Source organism: Hypanus sabinus, chromosome 1 (genome assembly GCF_030144855.1).
Source record: "Hypanus sabinus isolate sHypSab1 chromosome 1, sHypSab1.hap1, whole genome shotgun sequence".
Classification (NCBI taxonomy): Eukaryota; Metazoa; Chordata; class Chondrichthyes; order Myliobatiformes; family Dasyatidae; genus Hypanus; species Hypanus sabinus.
Window position 1 is genome coordinate 202,191,342 of NC_082706.1, and position 21,695 is coordinate 202,213,036.

General features: G+C 45.2%; 1 protein-coding gene across 4 annotated transcripts in view; it reads right to left on the minus strand.

The window, feature by feature from the left end:
- Positions 1-450: 450 nt before the first annotated feature.
- The window catches only part of pdcd6ip (programmed cell death 6 interacting protein), an 88,729-nt gene continuing 67,484 nt past the window's right edge, over positions 451-21,695 (minus strand). For 2 of the 4 annotated variants that reach the window (XM_059984282.1, XM_059984292.1), the window contains exons 13-19: positions 19,315-19,563; positions 17,910-18,044; positions 13,100-13,194; positions 10,637-10,757; positions 5,459-5,515; positions 2,499-2,704; positions 451-1,048 (exon numbers count right to left, since the gene is read on the minus strand). In XM_059984282.1, the coding sequence (XP_059840265.1) occupies positions 886-1,048; positions 2,499-2,704; positions 5,459-5,515; positions 10,637-10,757; positions 13,100-13,194; positions 17,910-18,044; positions 19,315-19,563 (1,026 nt within the window). In that variant the 3' untranslated portion in view covers positions 451-885. The remainder of the gene's footprint in view (positions 1,049-2,498; positions 2,705-5,458; positions 5,516-10,636; positions 10,758-13,099; positions 13,195-17,909; positions 18,045-19,314; positions 19,564-21,695) is intronic. The other 2 variants (XM_059984303.1, XM_059984308.1) reach the window with 1 other exon arrangement.

Genomic DNA, 21,695 nt, shown 5'->3' on the forward strand with positions numbered 1-21,695 from the left:
TCTCAAATCACCCACATGCTCATATAAAAGTTTCTTAAATGCACCTAATGTATATGCTTCCAATAACTACTCTGCCAGGGTGTTCCACACACCCACCAAGCTTACACGTAACATCCCACATACTCCCTCCAATCACCTTAAGATTATGCCCCCTCTTTAGTGACCCTAAATGATTCCAAACAGATTTGCTCTTTGTTGGAAATATCCATTCCCCTGTCCCAGTTTCTCCAAAACACTCTTAGCCTGAGACATCAACTGTTTACTCCTCTCCATAGATGCTGCCTGACCCGCTGAATTCCTCTGCCGGGGGCAGGGGGCTATGTGTGTGTGTGTCTGTTGTATTACTCTGGATTTCCAGCATCTGCGCAGAATCTCTTGTGTTTAGGAATGAAGTGTTGTGAATTTGTTTCAGCTTCTGTCATCTTCAGATATATGGGAAGGAAATCAGACTTTGATCATAATTAGTTTTAATGCATATGATTTACAAGGGTCTGATTAGACAAATTTAAACAATAGGATGTACGAAAATAACATTTAACCAAATGCAACTTAAGCAAAGTTGTAAAAGCAGAAAATACATACACAATCTGCCTTATATTTATGCAGTACTTCAATCCCATTCCCCAAAATTAGAATACAAACTCTAGTCAACAAAAGATTTCTCTGTTAAGCAATTTTATCATGTCTTTGCAAAAAAAACATTTCAAATTTGCTAAATTCCTAGTGTTTGTTGCTAAAAAAGTTAAATTTAGTGCAATCATAGATTTTAACAGTACCACCTAATCCACTTTTACCTCTGGCTAATAATTAGGAATATGCAATAGATAAAGAACTGAGGTAATTCTGAAATTAATAACAACATAGATTCTTTTGCAGACTTGCTTCTTATTGCTGGTAGTATTGCTGCTGAGGGTAAGGGTATCCAGGCTGCTGAGCTGGCTGTGAGCTTTGGAAAGGTGGCTGTCCAGGAGGCTGGAACATGTAGGGCATATTGTACTGCCCATAGCCAAACTGGTTGTATGCCATTGGCATAGGCATTGGGTAGTATCTGAAAGTAAAACATGCCACATTATAAAATCGTAGAACAGTACAGCACAATACAGGCCCTTTGGCCCAAGATGTCGTGCCAACCTTTTAATATTTTTCTAAGATTAATCTAACCTTTTCCTCCTACATAGCCCTCCATTTTTAAAAAATCATCTTATGTGCCTATCTAAGAGTTTCTTAAATGTTCCTGATGCTACTTCCTCTATAGCCACCCCTGGCAGTGTGCTCTATGCACCTACCACACCATGTAAAAAAAAACTGCCTCCGACATCCCCTCTATACTTTCCTCCAATCAACTTAAAGTTATGCCCCCTTGAATTACATTTCCATCCTAGAAAAAGTCTCTGTCTGTCCACTCCACCTATGCCTCGAACATCTCTATCAGGTCACCTCTCATCCTCCTTCACTCCAGAGACAAAAGTCCCAGCTCATTCAGCCTATCCCCATAGGGCATCCTCCTAAAATGGGCCAATCTTCCAAATCACGCATATTCAACACAATTTTGTGTTCCTGCCCGAGGAAGGATCTCGACCCACTGCAATGTGCCTACCACCACAACAGGCCCACAGCAGATGCAATCCCACTGTCTCTCCACTTAGCACTGGACCACCTGGACAATAGCAAAATCTATGTCAGGCTGCTGTTTACTGATTACAGTTCAGCATTCAACACAATCATTCCCTCAGTACAAATCAACAAGCTTCAAAACCTGGGCATCTATAACTGTATCCTTGACTTATTCATTGGGAGACCATAAACAGTGCAGATCTGAAATAATATCGCCTTCTTGCTGACAGTCCACACTGGCACACCTCAAGGATGCATGCTCACCCTGCTGCTCTACTGTCTACACTGATGACTGTGTGGCTAGGCACAGCTCAAACAGCATCCATAACTTTGCCAATGACACAACTGTAGTTGGCAGAATCTCAGATGGTAATGCTTGCCTAGCCTACTGAGTTCCTCCAGTATTTTGTGCATGTTACTCTGGATTTCCAGCATCTGCAGAAGCTCTTGTGTTGAAAAGTTTCTGAAATATCCTTAATGTATCAGCCTCTACCACAGTCCCTTACAGGGTGTTCTAAGGACTCATCACTCTTTCTGTAAAAAACTTTCCTCTGACATCCCCGCTATACCTTCTCCAATCACCTTAAAATTATATCCCATCGTATTAGCCATTTCCGCCCTGTGGAAAAAACTCTCTGGCTGTCCACTCTACCTTTGCCTCTTATCGTGTACACCTTTATCAAGTCACCTGTCATCTTCATTGGCTCCAAACAGAAAAGCCCTTATTCACTCAACCTAAGTAGACTTTCAATTTTAATAGTGTAAAGAATGTTTTTCTATGCAATCGACTTGTTCCAAAATCAAACCATCTTACATTATGCTTAGAAAATTGCAGTAGTTTATCCTGAGCCACAATGAAAATAGAAATTCAATTCAGTCTTTACCCTGGATATCCTGGATATGAGGGGTATGGAGGTCCCTGGGCCTGTGTTGGCATACTAGCGCCTCCAACAGCAGCTGGTGCGGCTGCAGCTGGAGCTGTACCAGCTGGAGCATTTGTGCCTGCAGGTGCTGATCCAAACGGAGCAGACGAGTAACTGGATCCAATACTTGGAGGGGGAGGACGTGCCGGGGGCTGAGGTTTGGGTTGCTGTGAGTGAAAAAAAACAAGAGCTTAGAATGAAGTTGAAAAATACTTTCATTTTATCATTCATGTTTTTTTATCCTGAATGTATTTCCTGTAAAACTGTAAAGTACTACAGAAGCATGCACCTCTCCCAATCTAATGGGCTACTATATTATCAAAAACAATCAATCCAACACCCAAGATATATTTACAGACACCACCATGTTCCAGCAGCAGAGTCCAACTTTACTGCAAGTTAGTTCAGGGGTTTTAGTTTAAAAATGAAAATGAAATCCTAGCTGTTCATAAAGGAGGCTTAATTTAAAAATCACATTTGCTGCTTGAAGAAAAAATGAGGCATATTTTAAAAATTGCCTACTTGCTGTTTGGAGAAAAAGGAGTCATTACAGCCCAATGACTGATGGCCATCTAGTATGCGTTAATGTTCCATTTAGGAAATAATTTGACAATTTTAACACAAATGAAATTTTTTGAAAAACTAAGTGGATATCGGCTATAACAATGACCATCATGCAAAAAAGTTGGACATAAGTACACCATGAAGTGTAGAAAAATGAACAACTGCTTCCCACGAGTTACCTCTTCCAAGATCAAACCAGCTTACAGCATGTATGCAGGATACATGTTTGCTCTGTGACTCACATTTTAAATTGCAATTATTTTGTATGTGTGGAGGATAGCAAGAATGAAGACATACAATCTGAAAACAATCTCATTTGGCTTGAGGTTTTCTGGCTTAAATAAACCAGAAGCATACAACCCATTAGGTCCGATCCAACCATTCCATCATGGCTGATCTATTACCCCACTTAACCTCATTCTCCTGCCTTCACCCCGTAACCTTTGATGCCCTTACTAATAAAGAATCTATCAACCTCCATTTTAAATACTCCCAATGACTTGGTCTCCACGACCAACAATGGCAACAAATTTCACAAATTCACCATCCTCTGGCTAAAGAAATTCCTCTTTGGCTCTGTTTTAAAGGGCTGTCCATGTGTTCAGTTTGAGTGCTCTGGTCCTAGATTCCCCCACAGGAAACATCCTCTCCACGTCCACTCTATCCAGGCCTTTCAATATTTGTTAGGTTTCACCCCAACTTTCTTCTGTGGACCTGAATCTCAAAGCAAATTCTTCTACCAGTCAGAGTGAATGCTGTTTTTTCCATTGTAGTAAGAATGGAAGACATAGGAGCAGAAGGTAGGCCATTCAGCCCACTCTACTGTGACTGGTGTTTGAACTGAAGATAACATAGAAGCGAAACACAAACACGATCAAATATATGGGCTTAAAATGAACAAAAAGATACAAAATGTACATTCATGTTGTTATTCAGTCTTAGTTGCTTTTTAGGTTTGTAGCGATGGTTTTGGGGACAGTGTGGGGAGTTTGGGAGTCAGGTTAGGGTTTAGGGACAGGAATGAGTGGAAGTTAGAAGTCAGGGTAGTAAATGAGGAATCTGGGTGGAGCTTGAGTCCAGGTCACAGTGCTCTGAGATCACATGTCAGCGAACCCGGAAATCAGGTTGCAGGCACTGAGGAGACCAATGCTTGCAAGTGCTTTAGTACAGGCAGGAGTCACGAGGGCCAGTGACCACTCCCCACCTCCCCTGGTCCGTGCATGTCAGGAAGTTTAGGTCTGTGTGAGTCTGCAATTCAAGGCCTTAAGGTCAAACCTGTGATCAGTGATCTGGGGTGAATTCTGAAGTTGGCGACTCAAGAGTCGAGAAACAAGAACTGAAGGTCCAGGGGCAGCCTGTCCTGGGTTTGGAGTCCCATCTGGGTGTCTGAGAAAGATGGAAAAAGGGCTTGTTTTACTGTTGTTATTGCTGCTTGTGCTGTTCTGTGCATATACCATGTGGGCATGGCGACACGTGCGGGCTACCCCCAGCATATGTGTTGATTGTGAACGAGGAATTTCACTGTGTGTGCAATGTACCTGATAAATAAATGAAACTGAATTTGAGATGGGTGGGGGAGGATGTGAGAAGAATGGAATTTAAGGAGAAAGAGTGAATGAAGGTCAGGAGGGAGAACAGGAAAAACTGGACACTGCCATTCTTCCATCAGGTTTTTGCAGAAGGTTGTGAAAACAGTCATTTAAACTGATCCAAATCTGATTTCAGGCAGCCACCTAACATGTCTCACACTCCGACCAAAATGGATGCTCTGCTCATGCAAATGAGCTGGATGACCTCACACCTAAATCAAAATTTTGGTGCACAGCACCCTTAAGACTCTTCATTTATCTCTACATAACTTTGATGAACTCAAACCAAAAGTGTTAATTCCAGATATATGAAACATTTCCACTCCCTTTCAAACCCAATTGTATACCCCGTGGATTACTATGTGTAAAATTAAAGTACACATTACTATTACAATTAATAGTTAAATACAAGTATTCGTCACATATACTTCAAAACATACAGTGAAATGTGTTGTCTGCATCAACGACCAACACAATCCAAAGATGTGCTTAGGGCAGCCCGTTAAGTGTAGCCATGTTTCCGGTGCCAACATAGTATGCCCACAACTTACTAACACTAACTTGTATGTCTGAAATGAGGGAAGAATCCAGAGGAAGCCCATGTGATCACAGGGAGAACATACTAACTCCCTAAGGACAGAGGCAGGAATTGAACTCCGATCAATGATCGCTGTAAAGCATTACGCTAACCAATCTGCTATTGGACAATCTCTTGTATTCTTGCACACATACAAAAAAACTATGAAATGAAATTGTTAAAATAACTACGTTTTCAGAACCACTGGATGAGGCTGAAGTGGGATCAGGAGTCTGAGGTTTGGAATGCTGAAAAATAAATCACAGATTTGAAGTAGGTTGGAGGCAAAAGTTACAAAGTAAAGATATTTTTGAAGTGTAAAGGGTAATCTCTAGTTTTAACTAGTTTTAACCCTGCAGATTTACTGGGTTCCACCAGTTCTCTACTGTACTTGCTATAGACTGTGCTCATAAATTATCCAATAAAGTGTACTTAAAAGACACATATAGTCACAGAAATAGGCTGTCCAGTCCATGCCAAACCATTTAACTGCCTACTCCCATCGACCTGCACTGGGACCATAGCCCTCCATACCCCTACCATCCATGTACCTGCCCAAATTTCTATTAAATATTGAAATCAAAAATCGCATCCACCATTTGCACTGGCAGCTCGTTCCACACTCTCACCACCCTCTGAGTGAAGTTTCCCCTGATGTTCTCCTTAAACATTTCACCTTTCACCCTCAACCCATGACCTTAGTTGTAGTCCCACCCCCACCTCAGTGGAAAAAGACTACTTGAATTTACCCACGCAGTGCCCACCTGCACGCCCGCGGCTCAAGCCAAGATCAAGGGGTCAGTGCGTGGCGTCCAGCACTTTGTCTTATAGGTGTATGGGGTTGAATGGGATCTGGGACCAGCCATGATGAGATGGCAGAGCAGACTCGATGGGCTGAATGGCCTAAATCTGCTCCTATGTCTTATAAATTTGTATACCTCTATCAAATCTCCTCTTAATCTTCTACGTTCCAAGAAATAAAGTCCTGTGGCGACCCATTTCCTGGCGTATCCAAACCGACTCACAATTAGATAGCCTACGGGGGTTTGCGAGCACAGAGCTTTGGAGCCTCTGCGCCATGGGGGGTCGGTTGACAGAGGCTTAAAAGTGAGGCTGAAGTTTTCGAATAAAGTTTTTTCCTTCGACTGCAGTTACCAACTCCGTGTCGTAATTTTAGCGCTGCGTGTAGCACACCGCTACAATTGGTGACCCCGACGGTCCAAACGATTTTTGGACCAGAAATGACCGACGCCGCCTCTGTTCATGCGGTTTCGTTGAAACTGCCGGGTTTCTGGACACAGCGCCCGGACCTATGGTTCCAGCAAGCCGAAGCCCAATTCCAAGTTCGCCAGATCACCTCAGAAGACACCCGCTACTACTACGTGGTGAGCTCCCTCGACCAGGACACAGCGGCCCAGGTCGCGGAGTTCGTACAGTCGCCCCCGGCAGACGGCAAGTACACGGAATTCAAAGCTCTGCTCCTCAGGACTTTCGGACTCTCACGGCGTGAGCGGGCTGCCCGTTTACTGCACCTGGACGGCTTGGGCGACAGACCTCCATCGGCTTTAATGAATGAGATGTTGTCTCTGGCCGACGGACACACATGCCTCATGTTTGAGCAGGCATTCCTGGAGCAGCTGCCTGAGGACATACGCCTGCTGCTGTCCGACGCGGATTTCAGTGACCCCCGGAAGGTGGCAGCCCGGGCGGACTTGCTGTGGAACACCAAAAAGGTGTTCCAGCTCCCAGCAGCAAACCAGTCCAGGCCCGGCCACAGAGCCCGCCAACCCCAAGCCCAATGAACATTGGTGCTTCTACCACCAGCGGTGGGGCGCAGAAGCCCGCCGTTGTCGCCCGCCCTGCAAGTTCCCGGGAAACGCCAGGGCCAGCCGCCGCTGATGGCTACGGCGGCTGGCCATCGGGATAGCCTCCTGTATGTGTGGGATAGAAGGTCGGGACGCCGGTTTTTGGTCGATACTGGGGCTGAGATCAGCGTTTTACCTCCGACGAGTTACGACACCCGCAGCAGGGCACCGGGTCCCCCCCTGAGGGCCATGAACGGCAGCACCGTAAGGACCTATGGCACCCGTCAGGTGCAGCTACAGTTCGGCTCCAGCCAGTTCACGTGGGACTTCACACTGGCCGCCGTAGCCCAACCGCTTCTGGGTGCGGATTTTTTGCGGGCTCACAGCCTACTGGGCGACCTGCCAGGAAGAGACTGGTATACGCCGAGACCTTTCAGACGTTCTCCCTGGGTGCAGCCCAGTTGCCAGCCCCTCACCTCGGCTCCATCACGCTGTCCGACAACGACTTCACCAGGGTCCTGGCGGAGTTCCCATCGGTTCTGGCACCGCAGTTCACAGCGGCCATGCCCAGGCACGGCGTACAGCACCACATCCCGACCCAGGGGCAACCCTTCCACGCCCGTGCTCGGCGGCTTCCCCCGGACAAGCTCCGACTGGCGAAGGAGGAGTTCCAGAGGATGGAGGAATTGGGGATCATCCGGCGGTCCGACAGCCCATGGGCCTCCCCCCTGCACATGGTGCCCAAAGCGACGGGGGGCTGGAGACCGTGCGGCGACTACCGCAGGCTGAACAGGCTACCACACCGGACCGCTACCCTGTGCCGCACATTCAGGACTTTGCAGCAAACCTGCACGGCGCACGGATCTTCTCCAAGGTAGATCTCGTCCGAGGGTACCATCAAATCCCGATGCATCCTGACGACGTCCCCAGAACGGCACTCATCACCCCTTTCGGTCTTTTCGAGTTCCTCCGCATGCCGTTCGGCCTGAAGAATGCCGCACAGACGTTCCAGCGGTTAATGGACGCGGTGGGACGGGACCTGGACTTCGTGTTCATCTATTTGGATGACATCCTCATAGCCAGCAGCAGTCGTCAGGAGCATCTGTCCCACCTCCGTCAACTGCGCCCGACTGAGTGAGTACGGTCTTACAACCAACCCCGCCAAATGCCAGTTCGGACTCGATACCATTGACTTCCTGGGCCACAGGATTACTAAAGACGGGGCAACCCCTCTGCCCGCTAAGGTAGATGCGGTCCGCCACTTCCCCCAACCCACCACGATCAAAGGCCTTCAGGAATTCGTAGGTATGGTCAATTTCTACCGCCGCTTCCTCCCTTCAGCTGCCCGGATCATGCGCCCCCTGTTCGCCCTGATGTCGGGTCCGAGCAAGGACATTACCTGGGTCGAGGAGTCCGCCGCCGCTTTCGTTCAAACGAAGGAAGCTTTGGCGGACGCCGCAATGCTAGTACATCCCAGAATGGACGCCCCTACCGCCCTCACAGTGGACGCATCAAACACGGCAGTCGGTGGGGTGCTGGAGCAGCTCATCGCAGGTCGCTGGCAACCCCTGGCGTTTTTCAGCAAACACCTGCGACCACCCGAGCTTAAGTACAGTGCTTTCGACCGGGAACTGTTGGCGCTCTACCTGGCAATCCGGCATTTCAGGTACTTCCTAGAAGGTCGGCCCTTCACCGCGTTCACGGACCACAAACCGCTTACCTTTGCATTTACGAAAGCGTCCGACCCCTGGTCGTCCCGCCAGCAACGCCACCTGTCCTACATCTCTGAATACACGACGGATGTCCAGCACGTCTCGGGTAAGGACAATGTCGTGGCGGATGCGCTCTCTCGCCTTACCGTTCATGCCCTTTCCCAAGGGGTAGACTTTGAGGCGCTGGCAGAGGCGCAGCAGGCGGATGAGGAGATTCCGAGTTAAGAACCGCAGTCTCCGGTTTGCAGCTCCAGGACCTCCCCGTGGGCCCAGGTGAGAGGACCCTACTCTGTGACGTCGCCACCGGCCAGCCCCGTCCAGTCGTCCCGACAGCATGGCGGCGCCGCATTTTCGACTCCATTCATAACTTGGCGCATTTCTCCATCCGGACGACTGTGTGGATGGTTTCCAGCAGGTTCGTTTGGCATGGACTCCGCAAACAGGTCAGTGAATGGGCCAAAACGTGCATGCACTGCCAGACGGCCAAGGTGCAGCGGCACACCAAAGCCCCACCGCAGCAGTTCCATCCTGCCCACCGGCATTTCGACCACATTCATGTGGATATCGTGGGCCCCCTGCCAGTGTCGCGCAGAGCGCGTTACCTCCTGACTATCGTGGACCGGTTCACAAGATGGCCAGAGGCGGTCCCGCTCACCGACACCACCTCCGAATCTTGCGCCCGAGCCCTGATCGCCACCTGGATATCTCGCTTTGGTGTACCAGCCCACATTACCTCCGACAGAGGCGCCCAGTTCACCTCCAGCCTGTGGTCAGCTATGGCCAGCCTTTTGGGGACTCAGCTGCACCACACAACTGCCTACCACCCACAGTCGAACGGGCTAGTGGAGCGTTTCCACCGTCACCTGAAGTCGGCCCTCATGGCCCGCCTGCGAGGAGTCAACTGGGCGGACGAGCTTCCCTGGGTCCTACTCGGCATTCGCACAGCGCCCAAGGACGACCTGCACGCCTCGTCGGCCGAGTTGGTATACGGTGCGCCCCTGGTCGTCCCCGGGGAGTTCCTACCAGCCCCAAGGGGGCAAGAGGAAGAACCCGCAGCAGTCCTGGGCAGACTACGCGAGAAGCTCGGTAACCTGGCCCCCATACCCACTTCACAGTACGGGCGGCACCCGACCTGCGTACCCAAAGACCTACAGAACTGTAAGTTTGTGTTTGTACGAAGGGGCGGGCATCGGCCGCCGCTGCAGCGGCCATACGAGGGGCCATTTATGGTGCTCCAGAACAACAGGTCCACGTTCGTGCTGGACGTTGGGGGGAAAGAGGAGGTTTTCACGGTGGACCGCCTCAAACCGGCCCATGTGGACCTGGCGCAACCGGCCGAGTTTCCGGCGCCTCGGCGCAGAGGCCGACCTCCCAAGCAGGTTCTAGCCCAGATTGTGGACATTGGGGGGTGTATCGCCGGTTCTGGGGGGGTGGGGTTATGTGGCGACCCATTTCCTGGCGTATCCGAACCGACTCACAATTAGATAGCCTACAGGGGTTTGCGAGCACAGAGCTTTGGAGCCTCTGCGCCATGGGGGGCCGGTTGACAGAGGCTTAAAAGTGAGGCTGAAGTTTTCGAATAAAGTTTTTTCCTTTGACTGCAGTTACCGACTCCGTGTCGTAATTTTAGCGCTGCGTGTAGCACACCGCTACAGTCCTAACCTATTCAATCTTCCCTTATAACTCAGGTCTTCCTGACCTGGAAACATCTTTGTAAATTTTCTCTGCAGTCTTATTTACAACTTTCCTGTAGGTAGGTGGCCAAAATTGCACAGAATACTCTAAATTAGGCCTCACCAATGTCTTATACAATTTCAATAGCACAGATAATAAATTTATTTTTAGTACTTACAAACACGGTTCTAGGTGCAGGAGTTGGAGCAGAATTGCTTTCAGAAACAGCAGTCTGGTAGGCAGGGACAACTGGAATATTAGGTGCACTGGGTTCTTTAGCCATGCTGTGTTGCATATCCCTAATCAAGGCAGAAAGGCAAGATTCAGTTTTAATTGTGGTCACCTGAGTTTCCACAATGTTTCATTACATCATCAACATACTTTAAATTGAGCAAACTGGAGGCAGACAACTGTTATGCATCCAACAGCTGTAGACTATCATAAAGAAACTTTAATCAGCAGCCTTCTTCCTTTTGGTGATGGCAGAATGTGAGCTGTAGTATCACAGAAATGCAAGACATTTGGCCCACAGAACTCATTCATCCAGTCTCTGAAACCTTGGCTGCACCACCTGAACTCAGCAACCTATTGTGAGCCAGTATCTTATCTTCACGGGCAGTCATTCAGAATTGAGGCATTCAGACTTGTTTCCACTGCATTTCTGTTGATTCTGAAGAGGCTAATGAGGCCAGTGTGGGAACTGCAGATTCGTCAACAGATACTTTGTGAGGAATGCACCTCTCATTCAGAACTGGTGTATTCTCAATGTAAATAAAGTGTTTCACTGTACTTCAATACATGTGATAACAATAAATAGTCATGTTTTTATGTTCTTTCCTGTATACCTGTATATTTTATGTTGCTAATTTATGCTTTTTTATATGGATGCTATACATATGATGCTTTGTGCCTGTGATACTGTGAACACAGGGCTTTCATTGTACCTATGCATTGAGCATGTCCATGTGTCAATAAACTCAACTTTGATTAGTGAATGTTTCTCAAAATATGTATCAATCACATATTCTTTTGGTTGCTTTGTTTAAAATATTCTTTGGTTTGGAAGGGCTTTGGCTGCTATGGCACAGTATGGCAGTGGTCAGCACAAAGATTTACAGTCGTACCAAAGGACTGTGAGAATGGCTGAGAGGATCATAGGGGTCGCCCTACCATCCATCAAGGATGCTTATCAGGAACGCTGTGTACGCACGGCCCTGAGTATTATTAAGGATCCCACCCATCCATCTAGCATTCTCTTTGACTTTCTGCCATCAGGCAGGAGACTCTGATGCATAAAGACAATAAAAGTCAGGATGGGAAACAGTTTCTTCCCTCAGGCCATTATACTTCTGAACTCCTTGCCACACCATATTTGTAGTGTCACTGGCTAATCTGTTCTGTACCTTACAATTTTTAATTTATACACTTTAGTTTATTTATGAGTAATTCATCTGTAGATTTTATCCTTACTTTCATAAGTTAGTGTAGTGTAGTGTAGTGTTATGCATATTATGTGTACTACAGTGCTTTAGGCCCTGGTTTGGGGAAACATTATCTTTTTTGATAGTATACATGCATATAGTTAAGTGCCAATAAACTTGACGACTTCATTCCTGTCTAATGGTTGGGTGAGGTTAGATGAGGCCATAGTGAGGATGCAGGTGGACATGGGTGCTGCAGCATTGCTTGTGTCAGAAAATGTTTACAACAGGGGTTCCCAACCCAGGGTCCATAGCATAAAAAAAATTTGGAGACTCCTGGCTTACAAGGAGAAATTGCAGCATTGGACCCCAGAAGGGGCAAGGTAAACTTTAAGGACTTACACTGGTGAGGTGGTTCCAGTGTGGGGAGTAGTACACGTTACAGTGGAGATTAGCAAACCGAGAAAGAATTTTTTTTTAGAAGTGTGGCTCTTTTCTGATAACTCCATAAATAAACATAGCGAAATAGACATCATCTACGAACCCCTAAGAGCCAAAGAAAAGTGAGCCAATGAGATTCAATGATCAACTGAAGAGGTAGCCAATCAGGACTGAGGCAAGTGAAAGGGGCCTATATAAATGCGGACACTCCCAGAAAGAAACACCAACACTGAGGATGTCACCTCGACTGGTGATGAAATGCCTGCAAGCTAATTGCCAAGCTCAACAAGCACCACAATGTCAGAGAAGGAAACTTCCACTATACTTTGTATAAACTAGTTATCCAGCGCTTCTGGACTGTTCAAGATTGGAGCAGCTCAAGCTCAACTGGCACGAAGTACACTTGACTGGTGGGACCACTGGTCTACAACAGCTATTGAAGAAGTGTGCAGAAGTATTCAACAGAGAACGGCAGTATGAAAGGAATCACTGTTAAGCCCAGGTTCTTAGTGGAGGAAAAGCGGCTGCAGAGACTTGGTGGCGGCATGGATAAAAAAAGAATGGATTGAATAAAAGGATTAATTAAATGATACAATAAAAACGTGTGGCATGAAGAAACTACATAATATTCCAAGGAAATCAGAAACAGAAAGCTAACATGATACCATTTGCAATACTACAAGAAACAAATATTTTTCTTTAAATATTGCCAGAACAATACTTTTCTATGAATAAATGATCATGATCTCTGAAAGAACAAGCTGAAGAATTACACTTACTTCAAAAGTTCATCCTTTTCAGTTTTCCGAGCAAATACTATGTCAGAACATTTTGTTTGGAATTTCAGGAGGATGTCAGTGAACCCAGTGTAGAACTGTAAAAGAGAGATATTGACATCTAGCAATGCAACAACTGTTTTGATTTCTGGCATAATGACGCAACTGCTATAATTTAACAATTTCACCATTGATAAAAATTACTGACAGAAAGGTAGTGAGGGAAGTGTTAGGTTGATCTTGGAGCAGATTAAAAGGTTAGCACAACACCATGGGCTGAATAGCTTGTATACCTAATACTCTGAAAGTTAAACGCTTCTAGGATGTCTATAACAATATGGAAGGAGCTGGAGTGCTTTTCAACAGTTCTTCCAGATTTGAAATCTCAGTGTATGGTTGCTTAAATGAAGGAAGCATTCTTCTTTGCTACTTTCTCCATCTCACATCAGTGAGAATGGCGCTGATTTAATTTCTAAACTCTGAGAAAAATTACTTTTAGATAGCGCCAAATGCATGAAGAGCATTTGATGGCTCTAGGCCTGTACTTGCTGAAGTTTAGAAGAATGAGGGAGAAATCTCATTGAAACTTATCAAATATTGAAAGGCCTAGATATAGCAGATGCTGGGTGGATGTTCCCTATGGTGCAGAAGTCTAAAATCAGAGGCCACAGCCTCAGAATAAAGCCCATTTAGGAAAAAGATGAGGAGGAATTTCTTTAACCAGAGGGTGGAGAATCTGTGGAATTCATCACCACAGCTGGTTGTGGAGGCCAAGTTGTTAGGTACATTTAAAATGAAGGCTGACAGGTTCTTGATCAGTCAGGGGGTCAAAGGAATGGGGTTGAGAGAGACAATAAATCAGCCGCCATGATGGAATAGTGGAGCAGACTTGATGGGTCAAATGGCCTAATTCTGATCACAAACAAGAGAAAGTCTGCAAATGCTGGGGATCCGAGCAACACACAAAATGCTGGAGAACTCAGCGGGCCAGGCAGCAACTATGGAAAAAAAGTACAGTCAACATTTTGGGCTGTAACTGCTTCCTGCACCTGTGCTGAACTCACTGATTTCATCCACTTTGCCTCCAGCTTCCAGCTTGCCCTCAAATTCACTTGGTCCATTTCCGACACCTCACTTCCTTTTCTCGACCTCACTGTCTCTATCTCCAGAGGCAGCTTATCAACCGATATCTATTATAAACCAACAGACTCTCATAGCTACCTGGACTACATCTCATCCAACCCTGCCATCCCCTTCTCTCGATTCCTCCGTCTCCACTGCATCTGCTCTCAGGATGAGGCTTTTGACTCTAGAACAAAGGAGATGTCCTTCTTTTTCCAAAGAAATGGGCTTCCCTTCATCTACCATCAACGCTGCCCTCAACCACATCTCTTCCATTTCATGCATGTCTGCTCTTACCACATCCTCCCACTACCCTACCAAGGACAGGGTTCCTCTTGTCCTCACCTACTACCCCACCAGCCTTCGCGTCCAGCACATAATTCTCTTAAACTTCCGCCATCTCCAATTTCTACCATCAAACACATCTCCCTCCCACTCAATTTCTGCTTTATGCAGGGATCACTCCCTATGCAACTCCCTTGTCCGTTCGTCTCTCCCCACTGATCTCCCTCCTGGAACTTATCCTTGCAAGTGAAACAAGTGCTACACCTGCCCCTACACCTCCTCTCTCACTACCATCCAGGGCCCTAATCAGTCCTTCCAGGTGAGGCGACACTTCACCTGTGAGACTGTTGGGGGTCATTTACAGTGTTTGGTGCTCCCAGTGAGGCCTCCTGTATATCAGTGAGACCTAATGTAGATTGGGAGACTGCTTCGCTGAACTCCACCCGCCAGTACAAGCAGGATCTCCCAGTGGACACACATTTTAATTCCACTCCATTCCCATTCCAATATGTCCATCTATGGCCTCCTCCACTGTCGAGTAAGGCCACACTTAGGTTGGAGGAACAACACTTCATATTCCGTTTGGGTATCCTCCAACCAGAAGGCATGAACATCAATTTCTCAAACTTCTAGTAATGAATCCCCTCCTCCTTCACCATTTCCCATCCCCTTGTCCTGCTCTTATGTCACCTCCTTGCCCGCCCATTGCCTCCCCCTGGTGCTCCTTCACCCCCCCCCCCCACCACTTTTCCCTTTCTTCCATGGCCTTCTGTCCTTCTGTCTCTTTCACCAATCAACTTCCTAGCTCTTTGCTTCATCTCTGTTCCTCCAAGTTTCACCTACCACCTGGTGATTCTCTCCCCTCACCTTTCAAATCTACTCCTCAGCTTTACTTCTCCAATCCTGCCGAAGAGATTTGGCCTGAAACGTTGACTGTACTTTTTTCCATGGATACTACCTGGCCTGCTGAATTCCTCCAGCATTTTGTATGTGTTGGCCTATTTCTTATGTCTTAAGGTTTTACAAGACGTGGGAGCAGAATTAGCCATTTGGCTCATCCACTTTACTCCACTATTTCATCATGGCTGATTCGTTATCCATCTCAATCCAATTCTCTTATATTTCCAACACAATAGAATAATTGAAAACCAAAGTCATTTTGAGATTGCGCTCCTTTCCAAGTTTAGCATGCTGCGCTTTGAAACCTGGAGAAGATTCCTGGGTTGTAAAATGCATTTAAATCCAAAGGAGGCAAATTTGAAAAGAAAAGAATAAAGTGCAGAAATTTGCAAGCCAAATATTTTGTTGTTAGCATTCCTATTTGAAGTCAAAAACCTTAAGTAAGCTGTAACACAAGAGATGCTGCAGATGCTGTAAATCCAGAGTAACACACACAAAGTGCTGGAGGGCTCAGCAGGTTAATCACAAAAATGAGAAAATCTGCTGATGCTAGGAATCAAATTAATGCACACAAACTGCTGGAGGAACTCAGTAGGCTAGGCAGCATCTATGGAAAAAAGTAAACAGTTGACACTTCAGTCCGAGACCCTTCATCAGGAAGAAGGGCCACTCCAGATTTTAGAGTGCACGACTCAGCAGGTGAGGCAGCATCTATGGAAAGGAAGAAAGAATCAACATTTCGGGCTGAGACCCTTCATCAGGATATAAGAGAACAGAAAGGAAACAGAGTTAATGTTCCAGTTCAGTTAATCAGAACCAATTAAAGTTTGAATTCAAAGTTGTTTTAAGTTCCAGAGACACAAGAGATTGGTCTGAGATTCTGCAGATGCTGGAAATCCAGAGCAATGCACACAAAATGCTGGAGGAACTCAGTAGGTCAGGCAGCATCTATATGGATGTTTTGGATCAAGACCCATCATCAGGTTTAGGAAGCAGAATCCCTGAAGATTATGAGGACTTGAAGAATGGCCTTGGGACGAAACATGGACTGTTTATTAAACACAAAGTACACTGCAGATGCTGTGGTCAAATCAAGATGTACAAAAAAGCTGGATGAACTCAGCAGGTCAGGCACCATCCGTTGAAACGAGCAGTCAATGTTTCGGGCCAACCTGCTGAGTTCATCCAGCTTTTTTGTATGGACTGTTTATTCCTCTTAATAGATGCTGTCCGACATGCTGAGATTCTTAAATAAACTGGATTTGTTGTGCATCGAAGTCTGCTTTGAACCAAGCACCAAATTTTTAATTATAAGACCACAATCCACTAGGAGCAGAATCAAACCACTCATCCCATCAAATCTGCTCTGCCATTCCACCATGGCTGATTTATCGTCTCTCTCAACCACATTCTCCTTCCTTCAGCCCGTAACTTTTGATGGCCTGACTAATCAAGAACATATCAACCTCAGCTTCAAATATAATCAATAACTTAGCCTCCACAGCTGTCTGCGGTAATGACTTCCATAGATTCACTGCCCTCTGAATAAAGAATTCCCTTCTCATCTGTTCTAAAGGGATGTCTTTGTATTCTGTGGCTGTACCCTCTTACCCTAACCTGCCCCACTATAGGAAACATCCTTGCCATGTTCACTTTACCTTGGCCTCACACGATTCAATAGGTTTGAATGAGATTACCCCCCACCCCCAATTCTTCTAAACTCCAGCGAGTACAGGCCCAAAGCCATAAAACTCTCTTCACATGGTAACCCTTTCATGCTCAAGATCATTCTAGTGAACCTCTCCTGGACCTACCAATGCAAGCACATCTTTTCTTAGTTAAGCAGCCCAAAACTACTCTCAATACTCCAAGAGCAGTCTGACCAATGCCTTATACAGCCTCAGTATTACATTCTTGCTCTTATATTCTAATCTTTTTGAAATGAATGCTAACATTGCATTTGCTTTTCTTACTACTGACTCAACCTGCAAGTTAACCTTTAGGGAATCCTGCACAAGGGCTCCCAAGTCCCTTTGCACTTTGACCTTTGAAGTTTCATATTTAGAAAATAATCTACGCCTTTATTCTTTCTATCAGAGTGCATGACCATATACTTCCCTACACTATATTCCATCTGCCACATCCTTACCCATTCTTCCAATCTGTCTAAGCCCTTCTTCAGACTCCCTGCTTTGCTCAATGCACCTCCCCTTATATTGGTTTCATCTGCAAACACGGCCACAAAGCCATCAATAATATACCAGAATGTTGGAAGAAAAATTGCAAGTGATCTAGAATATTGAAGACCGAACTAGTCTTAAGGTTTTAGTTAAATAAGCATCCAAAATAAAAACATTTTTTTAAAAAATTACAGATTTAGGTTTGTTAAACATGATCAGTCCATTACCTAATGGCATTCTCGTGTACAAATTTAAGATTGCAAATGTGAAATAAAATCATTTAAATCCTTCTTTCTCTCAAAAGGTAGAAGAGTGAAAATACTCACTTTAGTGCCTTCTCTCAAATTGTTTACAAGTTCAAAAAACTGATCGTGTGCGGCTGCCAGCTTCTTAAGTACTTCTTCCCTCTGAAGAGCACCGGTATTCGACTGGTTTGTCTTAGAAAACTCCTCATGAGCACTCTGCACAGAAACAGACTCCAAATTCAAATTATGTTCCAACCTCTCAATAATAAGATCAGTTCACATGGAATTCAGCATTGAATACAAACATCAGCAGGTAATTCAAAAGCAAATTTTACGTAATATTTGCAGCATCTGATAGACAGCACACATGGTGGGAGTCAGAGAGAAAGAGAATGGAAGAGGGAAAGAAGTAAGTGAGGTAGTGAGGGACATGGAGGGCCCTAAGAGAATGCACTCCGCATGGCAGGTATTAAAACAGGGGCTCCCAACCATTTTTATGCCATGGACCCCTACCATTAACCTGTGGACCGTAGGTTGGGAACCCCTGAATTAGAATAACTTCATCTGCAGACTGTAACGTTGCCTGTCAGCATCAAAGGGTAACTCACAGAGGGGCACAGTATATAAAACAGGTCACCACACCTACGCTAACCATCATACCTATCTATACTAATCCCATTTGCCTGCATTAGTTCCACATCTCCCTGTGCCATGCTCATTCAAGGAGCTGTACAGAAGTTTCTGAATATTATATTCCTGCCTCCACCACTTCCTCGAGTAGGTCATTGCAAATACCAAGTATAGAATGTGGGGGAAAACCTTGCCCCTCAAATCTCCTCATCATCATTTTAAACCTCTGCCCTTGTGCTTTACATAGTTTTCCCACCCTTTGGAAAAAAAAACTTCGGCAGTCTACCATATCATTCTTCTCAGTTTTACTTCTCTCTGTCATGTCAGGTCAATGAATACTACTACTGTTCTCTACACTATATGTATGTATGTATGGGTATGTATACAGAAACATATGCATAAATACCAGTGCCTTTCTGTTGAAAATTTTATCTTTATTTCTGAGTAAATTATATGCCTTCTGCCAAGTTTTCATTTTGGTCTGTCACTCCAAGAATACCTTTCATAAATTTTGAAAAGTGTGAAGCAATACACCTTGGAAGGTCGAACTTGAATGTAGAATACAGGATTCTCAGCAGTGTGGAGGAACACAGGGATACTGTGGTCCACGCCCATAGATGCACTGAATTTATAACAGGTTAAAAGGGCAGACATTATCATGGGCCAATGGGCTTGCACTGTTCTGTGTTCTACTCCATAGTAAATCATACAATCTTTGCCAAGTTTCTATTCCAATTTATTATTCCAAGGATACCTTCCATAAATTTTGGAACCCAGAATTGAAAGGTATAGCCTTATTAGTGCTCTCCTGTAAGGGATCATTTTCAATTGGCCGTCACAGTAGCGCATCAGTTACCTGAATACTTGCAAGCAACTCTTCCTGCTTTTTCAGGTTTTTCTGCACTCTGTCTGTGTGGCTTCCATAAATCCGATCGAGCTCAGTGACAGAAATAACTTCTTCATTGATGGCACCGTCCTGAGCCAATGCTGTCAGAAACTTGCTGGACATGTCGAACTCCACAGACTTCAAGTTATTCTCCAGAGTCTCCCTCTCCTTCTTAACTTCATCCAGGGAAGCAAGGAGTGTCTTCAGATGCGTAACAACCTAAAGGCCATCAATAAAGTTAAATCTTAAAGATAATTCTTAACTCCTTGAACATTTTCAAGTTTAATAATAAAAGGTAATACTACTTCAAAAGTTTTATGAATGGCAAAAAGAAACTGAATGCAGCTTTGTTTACAGACACTACATTGAAGAGAAAACAGATCACAGATCGTGACAACATTGCAAATTTCAAATCCAGAAAACAGTTTCATTGTAAACAGTGTCATGGTATCATACAGCATGGAGGCTTACCAATTGGTCCAACTGGTCCATGCCACCCGTTGGGCACCTTCTATATTAAACCCCACCTCCCATCACTTGGTCCATAGCCTGCTATAATTAAGTGATTCAGCTTCAACCACTCTCTCAGGCGGTGCGCTCCAGCTACTTACCACTCTCAGGATGAACAAGGACCCCCGAGGTCCCCTCTATATCCCTTCCTCCTTGCCCTATACTAATGACCTCTAGTTTTATCAAGCACTACCTGCAGTCTACTGTATCTATATCCCTCAATTTTATATACCAGCATGTTCCCTGTTAACTCCCTCTGTTCCGTGGAGAACAGACTTAGGCGTTTTCATTCTCTCTCAAAGGAACTGCTCCCTCCCAGGTAGCAGAAAGATTAAAAATAAAGGTATGCTTTATTTGTCACATGTAAATTGAAACCTGCATCATGTGCACCAAATCAAATCAGCTAGGCAGGATGAAAGGTCACCATACTTGTAGCAACAGCTCACTAACCCTTACCTTAAGTCCTTGGAATATGGGAAGAAAACAGAGCACTCACAGGAAACCTATGCAGTCACAAGTAGAATGTACAAATTCCTTAGTGAACCGTGATAGGCAATTGCTGGTGCTATAAAGTGATACAGCTGTAGTTGCACTATGACGCACTATGGTAATATGGTTATCTGGTAAATCTCCTCTTTACCCTGTCTATGATTATGAATAGGTCAACAACAGCATGGTTTTTTGTCTGTAACCATTTTTGTTCTCAATTTTAAGCAAAGAGCAGTGTTGATTCTATAGAATCATGCAAGGCAGATTTGTGTGTTCTGGACATATTATATACAGTTATAGAGTCATAGAAAAGTACAACACAGAAACAGGCCCTTGGGCCCATCTAGTCCATGCCAATCCATTTAAACTGCCCACTCCCCTCGACCTGCACCGGACCATAGCCCTCTGTACCCTTACCGTCCACATACCTATCCAAACTTCTCTTAAGCGTTGAAATCGAGCTGCCACGTGTGCTGACAACTTGTTCCACACTCTCACGACCCTCTGAGGGAAGAAGTTTCTCCTTATGTTCCCCTTAAACTTTTCACCTTTCACATTAACCCCTGACCTCCGGTTGTAGTCCCACCCAACCTCAGTGGAAAAGCCTGATGGCTTTAACTTTATCTGTACCCTAACATAATTTAGATATTCAGTTGCAAGAAATGTTTGTGAACCCTTCGCAATTACATAGTTTTCTGCACTAATTACTTATAAAATGTAGTCTGATCTTCATCTAAGTTACAATAATAGACAAACACAATCTGTCTCAACTAATAACACACAAACAATTGTACTTTTGTTAATACTTAGTACACCATTTAAACAATCACAGTCTAATTCAAAAATGTATGTGGAGGTGAAAAAGAATCCAAGGATAACAACAAAAGACCTGCAGAAATCTCTAGAACTTGCTAAAGTCTCCGTTCATGGGAGGACACCACGGAGGAAACCACTGCTCTCCAAAACAAAAAACATTGCAGCATCTCTCAAGTTTGCAAAAGACCACCTAGATGTTCCACAATGTTTCTGGGACAACATTCTCTTGACAAATTAGACAAAGGTTGAACTTCTTGGCAGAAATGCATACTGCTATCTATGCTTGGAGGAAAAAGGGCATTGTACACCAACATCAAAATCTCATCCCAACTGTGAAGCATGATAGAAGGAGCATAATGGTTTGGAGCTGCTTTGCTGCGTCAGGGCCTGGACAGCTTGCAGTCATTGAGGGAACAATGAATTCAGAATTGTACCAAGACATTTTCAGAAGAATGTCAGGATAGCGGTCCATCACCTGAAGCTTGATCGAAGTTGGATGATGCAACAAGACAATGATCCAAAACACAAAGTAAATC